The following is a 25042-nucleotide window of genomic DNA, read 5'->3' on the forward strand; positions in this document are numbered from 1 at the left end:
TTATTTTAATTAATTGTTTGTTATTTTCGGTTTTAGCGATTATGAAGCATTTTTGTTGTTGTCTATCCTATCGCTGAAGTTATTGTTGAACTCATATTCAACGTTTTATAAATTGAGAATATAAACAAGTGTAACTATTTGTGTTGTTTTCCCGAATCTATTAACCTAAGATTATGGATGACCTGTACTACGTCATTGAGGTGTATGTGAGAGCAAGGAAAGACAACTCTGCGTGGAGATTGCCGTGCAATTGTACTCTCCCTTGTTTATCGGCAGCCGCATCTATTAATAGCCTCAGATTTATGAATGAGCTGGGCAAAAATACGACGTAACGAAGACCCAGCAGAAAGTGGACTATTTTAATCATTCATCAACAATCTCTTCCGCGACACGTATAATACAATTATCATTGTTTATTGATTCTTTTCTTAATAAGTTCGTTCGAAACTATTACATTTAACATGATATTCATATAATGTTTCCATTTTTGAATGAATATAGTTGGAGAACTCAAACCTGTTGCATAAATTATACAACTCTTTCTCGTGCGGATACGGCGTGTGTGGCGTTAGTAGGCTCTCCGTAGATAAGGTGAACCGACTTGAATTTTGAGCAACGACATTAGCTGGTCGCTAAGCGACCAACTAAAAACCCTGCAAAGCCTATATTATCAAATATAGGGCCATTTTTCCTTATTATTTCAATAGTTTGCTCTGAGCATAACTTATCATTATCAGTACTCATTACAGGATTATTAAGTTATCATTACAGTATTGAAAGAGTTTTTTTTTAAACCAAAGCCATTTTCCAGCAAAAAATATGTTTGCAGATTGTCCAGAAACTGATGGGGCATGCCAAGAGGACCGACAAAACCTTGAAGCAATTGTAGCGCTACACAAACAAATAGATGACGATGAAAGCGGCAACATTGACCTGGATGAGAGTAAGGAGGTAAGGGGTCCTAGTTGCCAAAATTAAGATATTGCTGCAATTAATACATAAGTGATATTGGAACTTGCATATGTGCGCTGCAAGGTGCATTCTAAATAATTTAAAAAATGTATGGTGAGCAAGAATCGTTAATATTGATTGCTGCAAATATTCAAGACTAGTTTAATAAAATCTTGTGTTGAACCTGAATGAAAGGGGGTGCCTTAATATATTAACTGTAAGCTGGTAATGAATACAAAAAAACTCATGGTTGCCATATACATGTGCCATATTCAACCAACCCAATATTAAGCAATGAAAGGTCAAAGCAGTAGGTATGCCAGTAGGCATAATAGAAGTTGGCCTCTTTTAACAGGTCAGCCAAAATGCTTCATATCCATGTGCTCAAGTGCAGCCATGTATCAATCATTGAACATAAATAGTAAAAACCTAAATAAAACAAAACTGTATTGAGATTCCTTTAAAACAAGCTCCAAACCAGGTTCTTGTTTGTAATATAAGACATAATGCTAAACAAAGCACCACAATTGCAATGAGAGCAATGGCGTTAAATATTTATTTCAAGAAAAATAGACACCGTTGAATTTGATTTCAGTTTAATTTTGGTTACATTTATTACAGGCAGTGTTTTTTTCATTTGTAATTTCATAGCGATTTAACAGACTGTTAAATAATGAGGAAAATATTAAGTTTCAAATAACCATGGCAAATGGCAAATAACCTTGTTGTACAACATGTGTTGAATCCAAATAAAAATTAATCCACAGCACTGAACCATTACAAATGAAAACAGTTACCTTGCAAATTGTGTATTAGCTAAAAAAGGAATACTGTTTAATAAGTGGAAATTTCTAAACCACTGACAGAATACTGCGGCCCAAGCATTTTATTTTGTTTGAAAATGAGTAAAAATAGGAAGATTTTGCTAAAAGGACATTATTATTTATTATTAGGCAGCTCTAAAGCAAGATGTAAATTTCCTGCTATGAAACCATAAACTTAAATTCTGTTCACACCCGAGAACAAAGTAAATGGAGGTGTAATGGAATCAACAAGGTCATTTCTGCATCTATGATGCCAAGATGTCATATTTGGTGTGTTTGATTGTATATTGGATGTCTACTTAGAGTGATCAAAATAATACCCCAGGGTAAACCCTTTCCCCCATAAAAGCATTCTTCTCAAGTATGATTACTAGATAAACATAATGTAAATACTAATCCCCAAGGGGCATGGGGCTATAGAAATATATTCTCTTGTGTTCACATTCTATTTCATTTTAAGTTTACAGTAGATTTTAAAATTATAGAAGGTGTGATCTACAGTATTTCATGTATCTATGTAGTCTTCACAATTAATTTTGCAGAAAAGAACTGAGGGTTTTTGTATAATAAATAATCATATAATCTCAGATTATTACATCACATCTCACAGTCACATCTCAGTCGGACCTAGTGGTTTGGTTATTCAACTAAGATTTGAATCATGCACAAGGTCTGTTCTGTACTTTTAATGGCTGGTTGCCTACCCTACTTTTAGGCAATGTATTGTGTAGTGTTTAGACCTAATAGGTTTTCTATGCTTTTCACAGAAAATTGACTACTTTTGATGTTTTAGTTGAACAAAGATGACATTGTTAAGTAGAAAACCTAGTATTGAATGCTAGAAAAATTCTAGTACATTGCTCATTTACAGATTTTTGAATGGCATTCAAGATATAGGCGGGCTGAGGAAAGTTTGTACAATAAGGTGACTGTGATGTAGCCTGAACTGTTCTGTAGCCTTTACCAATCACCTTTCAGTGGACGTGACTTACTTGCAATAAAACCTTGACTGAGTGACATTTCACTTTACATGGCCAAAACTTAATTGTAGTCTTTACTTAATGCCCATTCATTTGACATAGTTTAAGCTGCATCATAGCCTTGACAGAGTCACAAATCGTTATTTTAGACAAAGCATAAACTTTACTGTAATCTTGACTGACCTACCCGTCATTTGACATATCCTAAATTTTATCATGGCTTTGACTGAGTTTTCATTCACTAGATATAGTATAAATTGCAATGTAGCCTTGACTGTTGGACCATTCAAATGACATACTCTTAACTTCACTGTAACCTTGACTGAGTGGCAATATGATTCACATAGCCTTAATGTAAGCCTTGACTGGATGACCAATTGCTTGATATAATCTGACCTGCATTGTGGCCCTTACCTAGAGACCATACACATCACATACCTAAACTTCATTATAGTCTTGATTCAATGACCATGTACACAGATTTTGCCTAACTTCATTGTAGCTTTGACTGGGTGTCCAATTTATAGATACAGTCTATACTTTATCGCGGCCTTGACTGAGTTACCAATCACATGTCACTGGGCATATTCTTAACTGCATAGTAGCCTTGACTGAGTGACAACTGTATTGGACTACTGCTGTTGTTGCATGAAAAGTTACTTTCCGTACTTTTTTTTCCAGATTCTTTTATGTAGAATGCTTTGAGTACTTCGATGGCCTAATTTCCATGACCTAATATTCCTGCTTTTAACATGATCTGTGTTTCATAATCATTTGTTTTAATCAAATTTTTTTTTATTTCATTCTAATATTTTTTATATACAATTTATTTTTCCACAACCACATGGAAATGTTTAAATAACAAATACACCATAATACCATTTTAGCTCATCTATTTTTGGAAAAAAAAATTATGAGCTGTTGTCATCACCTTGGCGTCGGCGTCCGGTTAAGTTTTGCGTTTAGGTCCTTTTTTTCATAAAGTATCAATGCTATTGCATTCAAACTTGGTACACTTACTTGCTATCATGAGGGGACTGGGCAGGCAAAGTTATGTAACTCTGACTGGCATTTTGACAGATTATGTGCCCTTTTTATACTTAGAAAATTGAAAAGTTTGGATAAGTTTTGTGTTTAGGTCCATTTTATTCCTTAAGTATCAAAGCTATTGCTTTCATACTTGCAACAATTACTAACTATCATAAGGGAACTGTGCAGGCAAAGTTATGTAACTCTGAGTGGCATTTTGACAGAATTATGTGCCCTTTTTATACTTAGAAAATTGAAAATTTGGTTAAGTTTTGTGTTTAAGTCCACTTTTATTCCTAAAGTATCAAAGCTATTGCTTTCATACTTGCAACACTTACTAACTATCGTAAGGGGACTTTGCAGGCAAAGTTATGTAACTCTAACTGGCATATTGACGGAATTATGGGCCCTTTATACTTGAAAATTTGGTTAAGTTTTGTGTTTTGGTCCACTTTACCCCTAAAGTATCATAGATATTGCTTTCATACTTGGAACACTCGCAAACTATCATAAGGGGACAGTAAAGGACATGTTGCATAACTCTGGTTGTCATTTTTACGGAATTATGGCCCTTTTTGACTTAGTAACTTTGAATATATGGTTACATTTTGTGTTTAGATCCACTTTACTTCTAAAGTATCAAGGCATTTGCTTTTAAACTTAAAATACTTTCATGCTATCATGAGGGTACTGTACCTGGCAAGTTGAATTTTACCTTGACCTTTGAATCACCTTGACTCTCAAGGTCAAATTATTAAATTTTGCTAAAATTGCCATAACTTCTTTATTTATGATTAGATTCGATTGATACTTTGACAAAACAACTCTTACCTGACATACCACAATAGACTCCACCCAAACCATCCCCCCCGCCCCCCCCCCCCCCCCTCAATCCCCCCCATTATTTCTTTTTAATTAAAGATCATCTAATAAATGACCACCACACCCTCACACTATACCCCCCCCCCCCCCCCACCCTCCACCCCCCAAAAATAAATTTTATGCCCCCGGCAGGGTGGCATATAGCAGTTGAACTGTCCTTCAGTAGGTCAGTCAGTCAGTCTGTCCGTCCGTCCGGAAAAAACTTTAACATTGGCCATAACTTTTTTACTTTTGAAGATAGCAACTTGATATTTGGCATGCATGTGTATCTCATGGAGCTGCACATTTTGAGTGGTGAAAGGTCAAGGTCATCCTTCAAGGTCAAATGTCAAATTTATGGTGTCTGTCCGTCCGAAAACTTTAACATTGGCCATAACTTTTTCAATATTGAAGATAGCAACTTGATATTTAGCATGCATGTGTATCTCATGGAGCTGAACATTTTGAGTGGTGAAAGGTAAAGGTCAAGGTCATCCTTCAAGGTCAAATGTCAAATATTTGGCATCTGTCCGTCCGAAAACTTTAACATTGGCCATAACTTTTTCAATGGTGGAAGTTCAAGGCCAAGGTTATCCTTCTAGGTCAAAGTTCAAAAAATAATAATTTAAAGCGGCGTTCTCATGAAGCTGCACATTTTGAGTGGTGGAAGTTCAAGGTCAAGGTCATTCTTCAAGGTCAAGGTCATCCTTCAAGGTCAAAGGTACAAAAAAATCATTTCAAAGCTGCGTTATCATGAAGCTGCACATTTTGAGTGGTGAAAGTTCAAGGTCAAGGTCATCCTTCAAGGTCAAAGGTAAAAAAATATATTAAAAATTTCAAAGCGGCGTTATCATGAAGCTGCACATTTTGAGTGGTGGAAGTTTAAGGTCAAGGTCATCCTTCAAGGTAAATTTTTTTTTTTATATCAAAGCGGCGTTCTCATGAAGCTGCACATTTTAAGTGGTGGAAGTTCAAGGTCAAGGTCATCCTTCAAGGTCAAGGTCATCCTTCAAGGTCAAAGGTAAAAAAATTAAAATCAAAGCGGCGTTCTCATGAAGCTGCACATTTTGAGTGGTGGAAGTTCAAGGTCAAGGTCATTCTTCAAGGTCAAGGTCATCCTTCAAGGTCAAAGGCCAAACGAATAATAATTTCAAAGCGGTGTTATCACGAAGCTGCACATTTTTAGTGGTGGAAGTTCAAGGTCAAGGTCATCCTTCAAGGTCAAGGTCATCCTTCAAGGTCAAAGGTAAAAAATATATATATAAATCAAAGCGGCATTCTCATGAAGCTGCACATTTTGAGTGGTGGAAGTTCAAGGTCAAGGTCATTCTTCAAGGTCAAGGTCATCCTTCAAGGTCAAAGGCCAAAAAAAATAAAATTTCAAAGCGGTGTTATCACGAAGCTGCACATTTTGAGTGGTGGAAGTTCAAGGTCAAGGTCATCCTTCAAGGTCAAGATCATCCTTCAAGATCAAAGGTCAAAAAAAATAATTTCAAAGCGGCGTTCTCATAATGCTGCACATTTTGAGTGGTGGAAGTTCAAGATAAAGGTCATCCTTCAAGGTCAAAGGTAAAATAAACCTCTTTTTTTTTTAAGCGGCGCAACAGGGGTCATTGTGTTTCTGACAAACACATCTTTTGTTTTTTTCAAACATGGTTAAAAAACACAAATATTTATTTTTATATTTTTATTTTTATTTTTGAAATCCCATCCCACCCAAGAATCCCCCCCCCCAATTTTTTTTTATTTTTTTTTGCATTTTTTTTGCATTTTTGGAAGATAATGTAATAAATGACCACACCCCCACACTATACACCCCTCTCCACTCCCCCCTCCCTCCTTTGTGATTGAAATTGAGATAGGTCCCTACACCTTTAAAAAGAAAAATAGACAAGCGGTGTGCACCCGCAAGGCGGTGCTCTTGTTTTACCATGTATTTGCCACATGATCGTGACAGTAATATCAATGCAGCCAATAATGGGAATTTTGTTGCTTTAATTTTAGAAACTAAGTATAACAAATTCACAGGAAGCCTAGGAATTTAATATTGGTTTTTACATGTCATGATACAAAACAAAAGACATAATCATTAAAATTATATGTTCAAAGTCATACCAAAAGAATTTTGGCATTTGAATTCAAACATATTGCGGTGTAGAATAATATTGTAATTATGTCCAAGCCAAAACAATGATGTGTTTTTGTCGCCTACCGGTTTCACTGGAGGGGACTTATGGTTTGCGCCCTGTCAGTCAGTCAGTCTGTCCGTCACACTTTTCTGGATCCTGCGATAACTTTAAAAGTTCTTAATATTTTTTCATGGATAGATGGCAATATGGACATTAATGCACGTCATTTCATTTTGTTCCTACGTCTAAAATTATGGTTGCTATGGCAACAAATAGACTAGAAATACTGCTGAAAATGGTGGTTTTCTGGATCCTGCGATAACTTTAAAAGTTCTTCATATTTTTTCATGAAACTTGAAACATGGAGAGATGGCAATATGGACATTAATGCACGTCATTTCATTTTGTTCCTATGTCAAAAATTCTGGTTGCTATGGCAACAAATATAATTTTAAAAAAATCTGACAATGGTGGAATTTCTGCCAATGGTGGAGCTGGTAGGGGACCATATTGCTTGGCAATCTTTTGTTCTATATTCTATTTTGCAGTTTATATTATGCCTGAGACTTTGTTCCATATACTATATGGGGCTGCTTGGTTGGTACATGTTACTCTTTTGTCCTTGGGCATTTTTTTTTATTTCTGAATGAGAACATGATCTTAAATCTTTTTCTCTTTTTTTGTACATACATATTGTTCTAAGAATTTGTATACATAATTGATAGTAGATTTTTTTGACTTTGGATTAATTTGTATATGTACATGGTTTTCCTTTCAGTTTTTCAAAGAAGAATTACAGAACACTGATGGTTTTGAGAGGCAGTCTATATTTCATGGGAAAGATGACAAAATCAGTGTGGAAGACCTTTGGAACGCATGGAAAAAGTCAAAAGGTAGCTGTGCATTCTGCTGGATGTTGTTAAACAGAGATTCAATGAAATCTGAATTGCATTTATGGTCAAGCAACTCAATATGTGGGCTTTGGTTTGGTTTTTCCTGTTCTTCCCAAGGTTTCTAGGGGCATCATGGAGGCATCAAAAATCTACTGACTAGCTCAAATATGAGAGAGGGGTTGAAGGTCTGGCTAGTAAAGTTTTTATAAGTACTCGACTGGCCAATTGACTGCTTTTTCTGGTTTTGAAAATTTAATCGGATTCAAAAACTTCTTCATATCCATGGAAAATGTAAACATATTGCAGAACAAACAAAAACAGTACTTACAGAAGTTCAACTTCTTTTGGGACCATTCAGGTCAAGGTCAAATGCACTAATACTTAAAATTGAATAGAGCAAATAGGTGTTTTTTTTCAGTCAATATTTTTAGTTTGTATTGACTCATGTTGAAAAAAAGTTATTAGCAATAATACACTTGGGTGGAGATTAGCTTTGAAATTGTTTGATGGGCTTCTGTAAACAAGTGATAATTGAACAATAACACTTCAAGATTTTTAATTTTTGGATCAGAGCTTCCCATAATATGCACAAAAGTAGTGTCACATTAATGGTTTAGCTGGATATTTTCCTTAATAAGATATTACTTTAATGTCATAAAATTTCACTAGTTTAAGGTTGCTAAATAGAGAAAAATTTGATCAAGTTGTTGGGAGAATATTGTCATTTTATTATGGAAGTATTTTTCTGTTAAAGAAATAAACCTTCCTGTGTTGAATTGTGAATGTTTATGTTTGATTTTAACAGATTTAAATCACAAAATTTAATAGATGTTCATAATTGCAATCATAGTATAGTGTGCGCGTGATGCCTTATTGCAATTGCTACAGTAATTTCTGAGTAATTTGTTTTAATCCATGTTTTTTTCACAATAAAATGCTAAAAATTGATACTGATTTATCATTCTTATATATAATATGTCTGTACATTTGACAAAATTAAAGCATCGATAGTTACTGTAATAAGCTGTAGCATTGTTGATACCATAACGTACTTATGGTACTTGCGTAATAACTAAGAAAATCTGTTAGCCTTGACCTGTTTTCAGGACAAAAGATGTCTTAATGTCAGAATACTCTCTTGTACATGGTATGTAACTTGGAGGTGATCCAACAGTCAAGTCTGTATAGTACAAGCTGTGATCACAGACTAATGCTAGAAATCTTGTTTGGATTCATGGGTTTTAGTTGTTTTAAGCTCACTCTGGGAAAATGGTGTTTAATGCATGTGCTTAATGTCTTCCCAGATTAGCCTGTGCAGTCTGCACAAAGCTGGATGTTTTCTAAGAAGACTCTTCTTTTAAACAAAAAAACTACACATATGCATTAAGCCCTATTTTCCAAAAGGAAGTCTCATATATAAAACTTGTACTGTAGTAAAAGCTGGGAACTAGAACAAATTGTCTAATTGAAACAATGTGTCATACAACATGTCTAGCCTGTATAACAGCATTAGTTGTCAGACAGAATCAAAGAAAAAACTATGTTATGAAGACTTTTATGTGTACCTGTTCATGTAATGTTACTAATTCATATTGTCGTCTCTATTGTTGCACATCTTATTCTCTATTTATGACAGCAAACTTTGTCTAAATGTGTGACCAAATTAGTTTAGGCCACATCAAGGTTGCTTTGAAATTAAACTGAAATTTAAGATGTTGGAGAACAATATTTTAAGAAAAAGTCTTTTTTATGGTATATTTTATTTTTGTCAACTGTATTGTTTTAAAAATAATGGCTATTTTTATTCTCCCGAAGGGTGGCATATAGTTTTTGAACTGTCCGTCAGACTGTCTGTCTGTCCGAAAACTTTGACATTGGTTATAACTTTTGCAATATTGAATATAGCAACTTGATATTTGGCATGCATGTGTATCTTATGGAGCTGCAAATTTTGAGTGGTGAAAGGTCAAGGTCATCCTTCAAGGTCAAAGGTCAAATATATGGCTTCAAAGCGGTGCAGAAGGGGGCATTGTGTTTCTGACGAACACATCTCTTGTTATATTTTTAATTTGTTAGGAATTTATTATTGTGTTTGTTTTGAGCTTACCTAAGTGCTCAAGGCGAGCTATTGTGGTCAGGATATGTCCAGCATTGACGGTGTGTGTCGTGAACTTTTACCACTCTGGAGGCTATTTACAAAATAGTGCTAGCCATACTGTTCACCCAAATGTCTTTGTCCACGTGATGTTCTTGATAAGGTAAATGTACATCTCCACTGTTTACACATATGTTCGAGGTCATTGTGCAATCACTGACCAAGTTTCATATTTCTGCAATGAAATTGAGCCATATTACTGTAACATGAATGCCCCCTTTTATAGTACTTACACATTTGATAAGGGTAACCATGCAATATCTCCTTATCAGTGTTTCTACTGCAGGGATTCATTACAAATTTCACTCATGTGTCTGTTTTCATTTTTCACTGACCCAGACCTGTCATTGTGACCAGTTTTTAGCAGGAATATGCCCTCTTTTGTACTTAAAAAAGTTCTGTTAAGGTGTACATGCACGTTGAAATTCAGATTGAAGTCTTCATGCAACAAAACGTTATACATAACTACTGGAGATAGTCAATAAAAACTTCAAAGCATTTATCTTGACAATATCTAGGATTAGATTGAAACTAGTCCTGTGTCCAACAAAATAGGTCACCAAATCAAATCTTACAAAAACTTTGTCACTAGTCTAGAAGCCATATTAATGTAACAATTTTGAAGAAACTTAGTCAGAACGTTCTTGACAAATAGGTTAGTTCTTATGTGTATCTAAAAATGAGATCACCATGTTAAGTCATAGAACCCTCATTACCACTCTAAAAGCCATATTTAATCATTTATGACTTATTCATGCTAAAACATCAGACCCAGTTTAAGTTTAAATGTGTATCTTGACAATATTTAGGCCAAGTTTGAATCAGGGTCAAGTGTTGTCAATAACAAGGTAACCAGTCTGGGTCAAGTGTTGTCAATAACAAGGTAACCAGTCTGGGTCAAGTGTTGTCAATAACAAGGTAACCAGTCTGGGTCAAGTGTTGTCAATAACAAAGTAACAAGGTCGATTCCTCGACAATTGTTGTACCTTTTACTTAGATCATCACTTCAGGGCCAAAATGGCCATCTTTTTTGTTGTATTGTGCAAACATGTTTTGCTACTTGCAGAATTTTTAAAGCAATTTATTAAGTTAAAAACTGACATTTCAAAACTAAAATTTCATAAAGAAAATAATACCTTTTTATAAAATGTGTGGGGCTTTTTATTTCAGTGTATAATTGGACAGTAGATGACGTCTTGGAATGGCTCGTCACGTCTGCAGAAATGCCTCAGTACTCCTCCATATTCAAGGACAAAAACATAAATGGAACTCAACTGCCTCGGTAGGTCACTGGGCCTGCTTGCTTAGATTGTAGAGCGCTTGGCTACAAATCTGAGGAATATGTGTTGGATTCCCAACCGGTCTACATGAGTTGTGGGGAGATTGGTTATGAAATTATTTCTATGGCCGATCTCCCCTTACCTCAAATTTAAACCTTTTCCACATAGATACGTATTTTTACGCATTTGTAGTCCCTTAGAAAGTTACATTTAATTTAATACCTTTATTACTTAATTCAAGTTTCAAAGGCTTCATTTTCAACCCTTAGTTACTGATGAGGAGCAAACAGCATAAAACCTGAACAGACTGCGAGTTACTCGCAGGCTGTTCTGGTTTTATGCTGGTTGCAAAAGCCATTTTCACTTTGCTTCTACTGGGGGAAAGGGTTGAGTAGGGCAGGTGTCAGATACTTAAAAGTATTGCATGTAGTGCTACTGAAACAACTTACCAGAAAAAGAGTTAGTAGTACACTCCAACAGCCTCTGTATTTCTCGAAATGTATTGAAACCATGAAATGAGAATGAAAGTTTACGAAGCTGGTTTGGATTGAATGCATGTTTGGGTTTTGATATGCGTCATGCTAATTTATAAAAATCGTGTGGTTTTTCTTATAATCATGTAGTTATCTTGGTTCAGTAATTAGATATACATGCTATGAAGTATTGAATATATACAGGTAAATATTTATGATGGTTGCATGGCCAAGAAGCTAGGATATGCACACTTATGATTCTTAATGAGTTTGTTGGGAACAGTGCATATGCAGATCTGCTGCAATGTGATTTAACATTCTTCATGTATTTGTTAAACATTTTGATTATAATAAACAAACAACCATGTGTGTTGCTTGACTAATAAACTACTGGCCACTTATATCGCATGATGGTCCACATTATGTAGCAATTTAGGCTGATAAATCTAGCTCTCAAATTCCAATTTTCACATTTTCTCCTAGCTCAAATCTGATTTTCTCCTCCATGCTTTGATTTATAAATACAGTCTGCAAATGACCAATAAAAATAACAGTATTGTCAATAATATGCTGCATCAAATTAATATATGACTTTCCGATAATGCTCTTAGTTGTTACTTAAAGTTTGCATAAAATATAACATTAACAGTACTGTACGGTATTTCCATAGTTGCAATGTGAAATATAGTGTCTCCAAGTACTAGGGCCGGACACCAGTGTCCAGTATTGTTAAAATACTGATTTGTTACTTCAAACAGTAAAAATATAGTGTTTGATAAAAAAACAGAATCATTTTCCAGATTTACATCCATATCAAACACAGCAATACATTTACTTTTATATATTTTTATGTCCTAAAGGAAGTATTTTCCATAACTCGGATCTTAGATTGGTAATTAATTCAATTTATCAAGGATCCAACTTGTGGTCTCCCAAATGCAGACATGACATAACACCACAAAAAGCAGACATGTTGATCTGTCTGTTTAAAATTGCTCATTAACTGACTCAATTTTCATGTACTTTTATGGTACAAGTTTTTTTATTAACCTGTGCCTAAAATATTACACTATACTTGGATATTCTATAAATTTATGGTGCAAATAGTACTGGTATTCAAAATGAGACTGATTTTCATTATATTTGTTTCAATTGTGGTGCCAGTTTAAATTAAAATATTGTTTAGCTCAATTCTTTGTACTGTACGTATTGTCTATTCAATCATTATACATATACTGCAATTTCTGAATGTAATTGAAATCAGAAATAAAAAAGGTGATTATCGTAAATGGCCAGTTAAGTATCAGAATAAGTATCACTAAAAATATATGTATGAGTGGTGTCTGTTTCTATATCCAACCATACATAGTACACTATCCCACATTGCCTTGCATCCAAGTTTGTTTTAAAGGGACTTGTTTACAGATTCTCTAAATGAAAGCTCTCCAATCTTTTGTCACATATTTTTAAAAAGTACACTGTACATCAGGGAGTGAAATAGAACTAATGACGTATGCTCGTACTGAAAATATAGCTTTGTGACTTATAATATACTTATATAGTAAAAAACTGTTTACAAAATCATATTTTCTGAAACAGCAAGGGTTGTGGGTTTAATATTTTGTGTGCAACAGCGTTTGGTGGTCTTCTACTAAATTGCTTAAATTATGCTCACTATTTCAAAGCTTGTGTCATATAGAGTACATAACCTAGGTAAAACCACAGTTATTACACAGGCATCACAAAATCTGCACACAAAAGATTATTTTCTACATGTCTCAGGTAAGCGATCTAGGGCCTTTAGACCCCCTTGTTGTATATATCGGCACATACGGATAATTACTTGATACAGAATTAGCGGCATATCACAGGGCTCTCAATCTGTCAAATCCACGGCCGAAATTCGGCCGCATTCCCCCTGAAAAGTATACTTTTTTCCCCTTTTTTGGGGAAAAATTCCCCCTAAAAAAAAACAAAAAAACAACAAATTATAGATAGATGTGTCTCATCATTATTATATCTCAATTCTATTTTAATTTAATCTTGTCAAACATACTAAATTATGAAAAAAGCAATCAATATAGTGCAAACATGTACAAATGTTATAATTAGAGAGTAAGTAAAAAATCCCACCAAAAGGGAAACACCGCGAAAATTCCCCCTGCTATGGGTAGCGACCCGCTTCCCCTAAAATGGATTGAGGGCCCTGTATCAGTGCGACTATTTTAAGGCTCATAGGTATGGTATATTAAATAACATTCCTGACCAGGATATATTACCTTCTAATGACATGGTATATTAAATAACATATCCTGACCAGGATATATTACGTTCCAATGATATGGTATATAAAATCATGCAGGGATAGGTGTATAGCATGAAAAGGTCAATTAATGAGGTTTTATAAAACATGTTATTTTCTTGCAGAAATGTATGCAGTTTCTTCAATGTGGTCATAACCTGATTCACATCCTGGCTAAGAATCACATCATGAAGTCAAAATTAATGTTACATGTATTTAGGGGCATCAACTGCAAGTCAAATTTCATCTTAAAGTATCAGTATATCATTGTAATTTTAAGTAAGGAAAATATTTAAATTGTGATCAGTCAATCAACTGTATAACCTATATGTTTCACATTTAGTAATGCAGCTTCTGTGATCAAGTGAGTATGGGTGGGGGGAGGACTGGGTGTTTTGGGTTTCATGAACAAATGATATAAAAAAAAAAAATATTGTATGAATTTCGTATTGTTTAGAACAAAACGACTTTTTTTTTGTTAAATTGTCGTAAAAGGATAAAATTCAATATGTTTCATTTATCCAATTATGTTTCATTCAAATGTAGTACTTTGTACTTTTAATAGGACTGATAACAAATCTTTTGCCTGCCATGCATTTCATTTTGAATGATAGCAAATTGATAGCAATAAAATGTTCATGTTAAAGGCAAGTTGTTTATCTTTAGGACAAAAAAGCAGGGTGTAACAGATGCCTTGACCATATAGATAGGCCCTATATGGAGGTATGAGTGTTAAAATTTTGTATCTGCTGAATTGTTCAATATCAGGTACAGTACTTTTGCACTCAATCAATGCTTTTGAGACAAGGATGTATTGACTCATATTCATATTTCATTTTTGATGTTAGATTGGGATTTGCAAGCATGTTTTCATTGGTTGTAATAATATATTAGTAGTGTAATAAAATACTGGTGACAAAGAGTTTCCATTATCAGGTAGTCTGCGTCTGATATTGATATAAAGTAACTCAATCATATGGTTAAATAGATATAGATATCCCTAGGCATAAAAAGATCTGTGCCTTTAACTGCTGATAAATATGTAGGCAGATTGATGTTCTATACAAGTTTATCTTATGTGTTAGAAAATAAGATGATTGTATGTGTGGAGAAATGATTCAGTACATAATAGTATCCTTCTTTAAAAAGTCTTTATACTAAATGTGGTGAAAACCCAGTGGCCTTGACAACCATCATTATACATGCATCTTTTCCAGTAATAGTTACTGACCAACCTGTGCATACATGGAATCTGGCCAGGAACTAACTTGCCTGTTAATGAGACCACAAAACCTTGCGTTACTTTTAGCAGACAACGTAGCACCTGACTAGAATGCGCAATTGCACAGGCCAGACTGGAAACTGACCTGGTCCCATATGGCATAGGGCCCATTTTCACATGACATGCCTCTGTTATTATTAGAATTTAAAATAACAGTCACTGTAATTACTTTAAACTGTACAGTACACTCCACGCGTTTTCCCCAATTTCCCTCCATACTCCGCAGTGATTGACCTGGAGGAAGATTAAGAAAATCCTGCCAGACGCGGTGTTTGCATGATTTTGGACGTGGCGGTTAACGATCGGCAAACCTGATAAGCCGACGCGGTGGCCCTCGGCGTTGGCAATGCGGGGGAAACTCCGCTTTTTACGAGATAACGATCAATTTAATTTTGTTTGACTTCCTGATTTTCAAATAAAATTACATTTATTACAAGTACATACATGTACATGTAGTATAATATTTACAAAAAAAACAAAAAAAACAACCAAGATAGATCGATCCCGACGTGGTTGTAGAAGTAGTTGTTGTTGTATAGAAAACTCGTTGATTTACGACAAACAAAACGTCGTCTCTTAACTAATACTTACCAATTAATATAAACACAGTTTGCAACATTGTTTTTATTTTGATAATTTAATCCAAAGTTTTTATGTAAGCAGGTGATTTTCTATACTGAACATGTAAACAAATGACCAAGGACCCTAAAAATCTCGCAAATCTATGTGAATTGACAGTTTGACGTAATCAAAGAAAAGCCGCTTTCTTTCTAAAGGCATAACTTACTCAAGTAAACACGTTCAACGAATGCATAAGGAATGGTTTTAATTGTCGGAACAAAGTCAATTCTCTGCTCGCTAATGCATTTATTTTCTCTTTGAAGTTAGGTTATTCCATTGATTGCTAAAAGAAGGTGGTAACTATTGAGTTGATAGTTGCATTTAATATTCACAGTTGTATTCTTGTTGCGTCGGACATTCAAAACAATGTTTACCAGTTATGATGGACCAAATTGGCAGAGTGACATTCACACATGTTAATCCCTTTTGTCAAAACACCGCAGACAGCAGTCTACACAATCAGTAGACAAGCTTTGCGTGTTTTCATAACGTCAAACACTTAAAATCCAGTTCCGCCAAGATGTCTTCTTTAATCAGTTTACAGTACAATTAGTGTTAAAATAATTACTCTACTAAAATACCGTAACGATAAAGATTCGGCGTGTATGATTTGAAATTATTTTGGAGGAAATATCAACTTATTCGCGATATAATTTTGTTAAAAAATACCAAAGAAACTTTTGACCGAAATCAACAAAATTCAATGTTCTCTGCGCTATAAAGTTTGTATAAAAAAAATCAATACACGCACGCTTTGCAGGAGTATACCTTGTACATTGCAGCATAATTTTCGCGCGCTTTTGTCGGGAAATATACATGATGACTGTATATTGGAAGCATTTGTAAACGTCATGTTAACATTAAAAATAGTAGTGTGTTTCGGATTACTTATTATTATTCTCATTTGGAAATTTTACGGAACATTTATTCTTGTCTTATATGTGTTATGATTTAAATATTAATTTGTCAAATGTCTTATATTCATTCATATTGTAGACGTACCTGTGAATTAAAAAACATAATTTTTATACGTATTAATTTTCTATACAATTATCTTTTTTTATACATGTACTTCAGTATTTAAACAATTTATTATAACAATGTTTTAATTTTTTGGCATGCCCAGTAGCACACTGCTAACGCGGCGTTGCTCGGCGGTCACTGATAAGAACGGAAATTGTCTGCATTTACCGACTAGGCTAAAGTAATACACGCCGCGGGAATTAGTCGCTAGCAGAAAAAAATTCGCGGAGGGAGCGCGTTTTTTGGGGAAAACGCGTGGAGTGTACTGTAGGTTACAGTAACCCATGCATACTTTGAAGCCACGAAGAGCAACAGAGTGGAAGGATAATTATATAAATGTTTATTTGGTCATAGATTTGATAAATCTTTAAATGAGTCAGTCAATCAAATCTTATAAACATATACAAAGATGTTTCTATTCATTTGGTTTACAAGTCATTACCTTATTTATTTTCCAACATGATTTTGCAATTCAAAACATCTTTATCAGTATGTACCTGAAATAAAAATAAAAAAACATGTGATACGATAGATGTGAGTAAAATTACTGAAATGAAATTATCATGCATTATGTTGTGTAGAATTTACAGGTATGCCTCTTTAAATTGAATCCTAAATATGGATACAAACTATACATTTTCTTTTCAGTTTGAAAATATTTTGATCACAGATTTGCTAACTAATGATGTTGTTTAATGCCAGCCAAGCATGCTAAAGTTTGTGATGTCCAATTGGATATGGTGTTCACTATCAATCAGGTGATTCCGGGTTCTCAATGAGGGCACTCTCAACATCCTCCTGGGACACCCAGCTCTGGCTCTACCCAGGAAACTGACTTAAGAGTCTCAAAAAGGCAAAGGCAGTTGATGTTGTTTAGCAAATATGCTAATTTGAGCCACGCTATGGGGAAATAGGGCTTAAAGGGGCCTTTTCACAGATTTTGGCATATTTTGAAGTTTGTCATTAAATGCTTTATATTGATAAATGTAAACATTGGATCTTAAAAGCTCCAGTAAAAAATCAAGAATAAAATTAAAACAAGGGAAAAAAAGTAGCCGGTACCAGGGCTCGAACCAGTGACCCCCGGAGTCCTGGAGTTAGTCTTAAGTAAAAACGCATAAGCCCTCTCGGCTATTCCGCCGAGTATACACAGAATAAGTATTTTATACCTTATATAAGCAATCTTCGTAGTTTTGTAAATTTAAACGACAACAACAGAACTCTCCAAATTATTCAAGCGTTTCGCGTTGCAACGCTTTATAATTTTTAGGTTTTCAAATCGTCAAAAGATACATATAATGGCTTTATTGGACTATGGTCAATGTTCAGTAATACTGTTTCCTCACAAATATCATAATTAGAAGGAAAATTTGCGAATCTGAAACAACTTTTTTCAATTTTGTCAATTTAACAAACCGTGAAAAGATCCCTTTAATGCATATGCGTAAAGTTTCATCCCAGATTTGCATGCGCAGTCCGCTCAGGCTAATCTGGATTGACACTGTCCAAAAGTGTCATCCCTGACTAGCCTGTACAGATTGCGTAGGCTAATCAGTGATGAGGCTTTTCTCACATGCATTAAGCCCAGTTGTCTCAGAGTGGGGCTCATATCAATATGTAGAATAGAAGATAAACCTATGTGTATAATAATGCATGGGTTTTTCTACTGTATATTTTCAGGGTGGCAGCGAATGCCAACCATTACCTCAGCCAAAACCTGGGCATACGTAACCCTGTCAACAAGAAGAAGTTGTCCCTTAAAGCCATGGACGTTGTGTTATTTGGGCCTACCAATAGTATGACATGCTGTTTTATTAGTTGCATTGTTTTTAACTGAGAATGTACTTGATATACCATAGGTTTCCATGTATAGCGCACTCCCGTGTATAGCGCGCAGGCTGTTTTTTAAATGCAAAAATGGAGAAAAAAATATTAAAAGACAATAAAACCACCAATTCGGACCAAAAATGGCTGCCATTTTACTATTGCACAATCCAATAATCCGGGGCATAGGAAAGCTTAATTAAGCATTCAAAATAGGAAGCGTCATTATGATTAGGAGCATGGGTTGCATATCACTATACTTTTCTGACAATTTTTGTAATTTTCTAGCAAAAGATTTACAGTCCACGTGCATTCGTGAAAAACGTGAGAAAAAAGAATTAGTGTACATCGTGTGATTTTTCCTTGGGGAAAGCATGGGCAATACCGGTAAATTTGAATGTCGCATAGGAGACAGGGATACAGTTGTCGAGGTACACCACTATTAAACGTTTAATGTTTATACACACACAAAGCAATTGCATATCTTCACGTTCTCAAGTGTCAATTAGTGTCTCAAATGTCAATTAGCGTCTTAACAAGTCGTGACACATATTACTCAATAACATCTGCCAATTACGAAGTGCAAAATGACCCCCATTCACACCTACCGTTACCCGCAAAAAAGACCTCGTTCGCACCTACCCTTGCCTGCTCTCCGGAATGTCGACAACAATCCCTATCAGAATTCATCAATAAAGAAGTGTCAAAACACAAACAAAGACATGTCCGCAAGTTTATTCACACAAATTTATTTTTGACCAAAACTTCTTCTACCGCGTTCATATCTACCAGTAGCAACTTCTTGTTGTTTCGACAATGGCCCCTCAGTCTGTACGATTATAGGGTGGTAGTTTTCTGGATAAAAACATGGCGGCTATTTTGATTATTTACGGCCACAACATATTTTTTACCAATTTAGCAGCCAGGATAGCGTTGTATCAATGTATAGCGCGCACCAGCTTTTTAATTTGAATTTTGGAGGTAAAACACTGCGCGCTATACGTGGAAACCTACGGTATGCACTACATGGTTTCTTGCCATATAAAAGAAAATAATAATGTATCTTGCTGACAATTGTTGACCAATTGCTTTTTTAGCTCACCTGAGCACAACGTGCTCGTGGTGAGCTTTTGGGATGGCCTTTTGTCCGTCGTGCATCGTCCGTCGTCAACATTTGCCTTGTGAACACTCTAGAGGCCACATTTATAGTCCGATCTTCTTGAAACTTGGTCAGAACATTTGTCCCAATGATACCTTGACTGAGTTTGAAACTGGGTCATGCTGGGTCAAAAACTAGGTCACTAGGTCAAAAAAAAGAAAAACCTTGTGAACACTGTAGAAGTCACATTTGATGCCCAATTTTCATGTAACTTTGTCAAAATGTTTGTCTTACTGATATGTTGGTTGAGTTAAAAAATGGTTTGGGTCCATTGAAAAACATGGCCGCCAGGGGACTGGGCAGTATTCCTTACATGGCTATAGAGAAACCTTGTGAACACTCTAGAAGTCACAATTTTTGCCCAATCATCATGAAACTTGGTTAAAACATTGGTCTCGGACGAGTTCGAAAATGGTCCAGATCCGTGAAAAAACATGGCCTCCAGGGGGGAGCAGTTTTCTCGATATGTATATAGTGAAAACATGTGAACACTCTAGAAGTCACATTTTTGGTCAAATCTTCATGAAATTTGGTCAGAACATTTGTTTCCTGGATACGTCAGTTAAGTTCGAAAATGGTTTGGATTGGTAAAAAAACATGGCCACCAAGGGGGGTCTTTTTCCTTATGTTTATATAGTATTTTTTGCCTAATCATCATGAAATTTTGTCTAAACATCGATTTTATAGATATCTCGGACGAGTTAAAAAATGGTCATGATCGGTGAAAAAACATTGTTGCCAGGGGGCGGGGCAGTTTTCTCTATATGTATATAGTGAAAACATATGAACAGTCGAGAAGACACATTTTTTGCCCAATCTTCATTAAATTTGGTCAGAACATTTGTTTCCCGGATACCACGGTTGATTTTACAAATGGTTTTGATCGGTTAAAAACATGACCGCCAGGGGGGGGGGTCTTTTTCCTTATTTATATAGTAAAAAAGAAGCTTGTGAACACTCTAGAAGTCACATTTGTTGCCTAATCATCATTAAATTTGGTCAAATCATTGGTTTTGTGAATATCTAGGACGAGTTCGAAAATGGTCGTGATCATTTGAAAAACATGGCTGCCAGGGGGTGGGGCAGTTGTCTCTATATGTATATATTGAAAACATGAGAACAGTCTAGAAGACACATTTGTTGCCCAATCTTTATGAAATTTGGTCAGAACATTTGTTTCATGGATATGACAGTTGAGTTCGAAAATGGTTTGGATCGGTAAAAAAAAATGGCCTCCAGGGGGGGGGTCTATTTCCTTATATTTATGCCCTCCTTCGAAGAAGAGGGGGTATATTGCTTTGCACATGTCGGTCGGTCGGTCCACCAGGTGGTTTCTGGATGATAACTCAAGAACGCTTGGGCCTAGGATCATGAAACTTCATAGGTAGATTGATCATGACTCGCAGATGACCCCTATTGATTTTGAGGTCACTAGGTCAAAGGTCAAGGTCACGGTGACCCGAAATAGTAAAATGGTTTCCGGATGATAACTCAAGAACGCATACGCCTAGGATCATGAAACTCCATTGTTAGATAGATCATGACTCGCAGATGACCCATATTGATTTTCAGGTCACTAGGTCAAAGGTCAAGGTCACAGTGACAAAAAACATATTCACACAATGGCTGCCACTACAATGGACAGCCCATATGGGGGGCATGCATGTTTTACAAACAGCCCTTGTTATATAGTTAACAAGAAATATCTTTAAAAAAGATATACGGCGTTGATAGTTCAATGAATGAGATCAAGGAAAGCGAATGTCTATTTCTGTGCAGTTCTTAGCTGCATCACACGCAGTACGGGATGTTAAGCGGAGTTTTCGCGGCTTATTTTACATTATTGCTGGTCACAAACCTATAGAAACAAAACAGAAAACCAAAAGAAGAATGGAAGTGAAATTAAAACATATGAGTCAACCATCCACAAGCGAAGTATCAGTATTAATAGGCGGGTTCTTCGAACAAACCTGTTTTAGTGCTTTGTCTGGCATTGCCATTTGATTCGATTATTAACAGTATCGAGAATGATTGCGCTCATGCTTAATACATTAGTAAGTATGGTAGAATAATTATTGTTAAATTAATCAAAAATAATATTTATCATTGTATTGTTGAAAACACATTAATAATCTTTTATTGACATACCATAATTATATTGCTGAATTTCTTCATTTAACATATTTCTGGTCTAAAAAAAATTCCAGGTCACCTAGTTCACGGATAGCGTCTTTATTATATTACAATTATTTTACTGGCCGCAAACTCCGGTGAGGCCTCGCTTCCACTGCTCTTTATACTTTTACATGTTTACATGTTGATAGGAATGTTGAAGTAAGTACTAAATATGAGAACATAGCCTTTAAGTATAAACGCTTTTGCGCTGGTAATTGTATGAAAATAAAAGGTGCACGCACAAACTATATTGATGTTGAGAATTTAGTGTAAAACTGTTCTATCTATTAAGCCTTTTCATTAGAGATAAAATTGTTTCATGCAGTAGAACAGTGTTACAAAGATGCGGATATGTTTCCAATGTTCTGGTGGTATACTCAAATCAGCCAATGGAATAAATAATTTGTATTCATTCGTATCTAGCCGCGGGAAATTTTATTTGAATTTAATTGGACACTTACAAAGGTCAGGTAAGGTGAAAAGCTGGCTTAATACAGCTACGCCGAAAAAAACACTCTAGAAGTCACATTTTTAGCTAGTTCCTTCGGGTCTCAGGTGAGCACCCTAGGGCCCATTGCCCTCTTGTTTATATCACTAGATAATAAACATTTAACAAACAAACTTAAAAAAAATAAAAATAAAATAAAAAATTACATCATAGAAATAATTTTTAGCAAGGCTGTTTTTGGAGAAAACCCGAGCTATTGTCATAGCCAGCTCGCCGTCTGCCGTAGGCGTTGTGCTAAAACCTTAACATTGGCCATAACTTTTTAAATATTGAAGATAGCACCTTGATATTTGGCATGCATGTGTATCTCATGGAGCTGCACATTTTGAGTGGTAAAATTTCAAGGTGAACATCATCCTTTAAGGTCTTGGGTCGAAAAAACAAAGTCAAGGGAAGTAATAAGCTTTAAATGGACATAGTTATCTGACCTGCCCACGTATATATGTTTGTTTAATAAATCAAAGCGGCGCATTAGGTGGCATTGTGTTTCTGACAAACACATTGTGGTAAAATGTCAAGGTCAAGGTCATCCTTTACAGTCTATGGTAAAAAATACAGCTTTAAGGGAAGTAATAAGCTTATTCAATATTGAACATAGCCACTTTATATATTTGGCATGCATGTGTATCTCATGGAGCTGCACATTTGAGTGCTGAATCTTCAGTCACGGTAGTGGCTTTTAATTATTTGCTATTAAAAATAGAGATTTGTTACAGACAATTATTTTCTAGGGAAGTAATTTATTATAATTATAAATCTCATATTACAAATGTATATATTTCCTTACCAAGAATTGAAGTTCTTTTCACAGTTACTGTACAGATTTATTATTTTGATTATTTATAACTAGGGATGTCAACGAATATCCGAATATTCGGTCCCGGACCGAATATTTGGATACTGTTTTCCGAATCGAATATTCGGAAGAAAAAATAAAAAATCGAGTAATTTCAAAGACTTTGTATTCGTAAAATTTGCTTCAAACATTGTCAAAAAAGTTGTTCCTCGTGTCATAATGTTTATTCCGGTAGGCGCGTTAATGCGTCGCTATAGTGATGACAGTATACTGGTCATAAATCCCGCTAACAAAGCCAGACACTTTGTGTCAAAATTATGATAGGTGCAAATCGCGTCGGCAATCAAAACATCGACCTGCACTTGATCCAATGACTCGAATTACATTTAAAATCATCAAAGATTAAATGAGTAAAGGAAAAGCCAACTTTGTGTAAAAACAAATAAGACCGTATGGAAATTAAAACACCGACCCGTATTGATCTAATAACTCGAATTACATTTAAAATGATCAAAGATTTATTGAGTAAAGAAAGAGCCGACTTGGTGTGAAAAACAAAACAGATCGTATGGTTATAATCACCTTGTCCAATCAAAAAAGCTTTTAGAAAATAATTTACTCAACCTCTAATGAGTATTTGCGTATCGTATGGTCAAAACATTAATTAATTACTCAATATTCAATCAGGTTTTATACTTAAAGAAATGTTTTTGGTATTTCACCCTCATTTAATTGAAAATATTATAATTGCTACACGCATAAATTCAATATCTGTCCAAGCAAAATGCCACCTACGCCTTTCGCTGCTTGGACGTATTTCACGACGTCATCCGATAAGAAGTCGCCGATCCAAGTGTCTTTTAAACGTGGCAACTTTAAAAGACTGACTGTTTAGTCTGTTAAACAGGTTCAAAGTGTGTTGTGTCTATGTACATACTAAGTAATTCGTTTAAGTTCAGCTTTAATTATATGTAGATCTAACTGTTTTGTCATGTAATATTTTGTCGTCATGTAATATTATGTTTCTCGTTCTATTGTTGATGTACGATATTAATAGTTTAAAAACAGTTTTTGTCATTCAATTTTAACAATAAAAAGTAATCAACAACATCAGCTTCGAATTAACGACGGCAACGCTGTGTCAATATTTAAACACTTCCGGTGAACTTCCGGTAAAAACGAAAGTAGAATTCATGGAGTTATGGTACGGTAAACAAAGTTGACTTTTTTCCAACAGATGTTGACCGAATATCCGAATATTCGTTCGGAAGGGTGACCGAATATTCGAATACCGAAATCGGTATTCGTTGACATCCCTATTTATAACCCAAATGATTGATTTGTCAAATTTTTTTTTTTAATGATATAATTATAATTTCTTTGATATTCATTACATACCTGTTGACCTATGTCCATAGATACATGATCAACTCTGGCTATGATCTCTTTTAAACGACAGGCCGTGGTTGTCAGTGATGTCTGACATGGTCATAATTGACTGTTAGACCCTCCTTCCCCCCCTGGTTGGATTGGACAAAATTCAATGGAAGTAATAACCTTTAAAGGGAGATGATTTCTATACCTGCCAAATGATAAATAAAAATGTTATTTCAATGCGGCGCAGTAGAGGGCATTGTGTTTTTGACAAACACATCTCTTGTTGGGTCACTGGGTCAAAGGTCAAGGTCACTGTGACCTCTAAAAAAAAAAAATTCTGACAAGCTTTCGCAGCCGAGCATGGCACCTGTTATGCGGTGCTCTTGTACTTTTTGCTTTT

At 35.2% G+C, this 25042-nt stretch overlaps 1 protein-coding gene across 12 annotated transcripts in view; it reads left to right on the top strand.

Moving 5' to 3' along the window:
* The window catches only part of LOC127842628 (stromal interaction molecule 2-like), a 122441-nt gene that overhangs the window by 38870 nt on the left and 58529 nt on the right, over positions 1 to 25042 (top strand). For all 12 annotated transcript variants that reach the window (XR_008031799.1, XR_008031801.1, XR_008031800.1 and 9 more), the window contains exons 2-5: positions 830 to 951; positions 7553 to 7667; positions 10993 to 11104; positions 18484 to 18599. Coding sequence is in view for 8 of the 12 variants with exons in the window: in XM_052372239.1 (XP_052228199.1) it covers positions 830 to 951; positions 7553 to 7667; positions 10993 to 11104; positions 18484 to 18599 (465 nt within the window). In the remaining 4 variants the exon portion in view is untranslated. The remainder of the gene's footprint in view (positions 1 to 829; positions 952 to 7552; positions 7668 to 10992; positions 11105 to 18483; positions 18600 to 25042) is intronic.

The sequence above is a fragment of the Dreissena polymorpha genome, chromosome 8, assembly GCF_020536995.1.
Source record: "Dreissena polymorpha isolate Duluth1 chromosome 8, UMN_Dpol_1.0, whole genome shotgun sequence".
NCBI lineage: Eukaryota > Metazoa > Mollusca > Bivalvia > Myida > Dreissenidae > Dreissena > Dreissena polymorpha.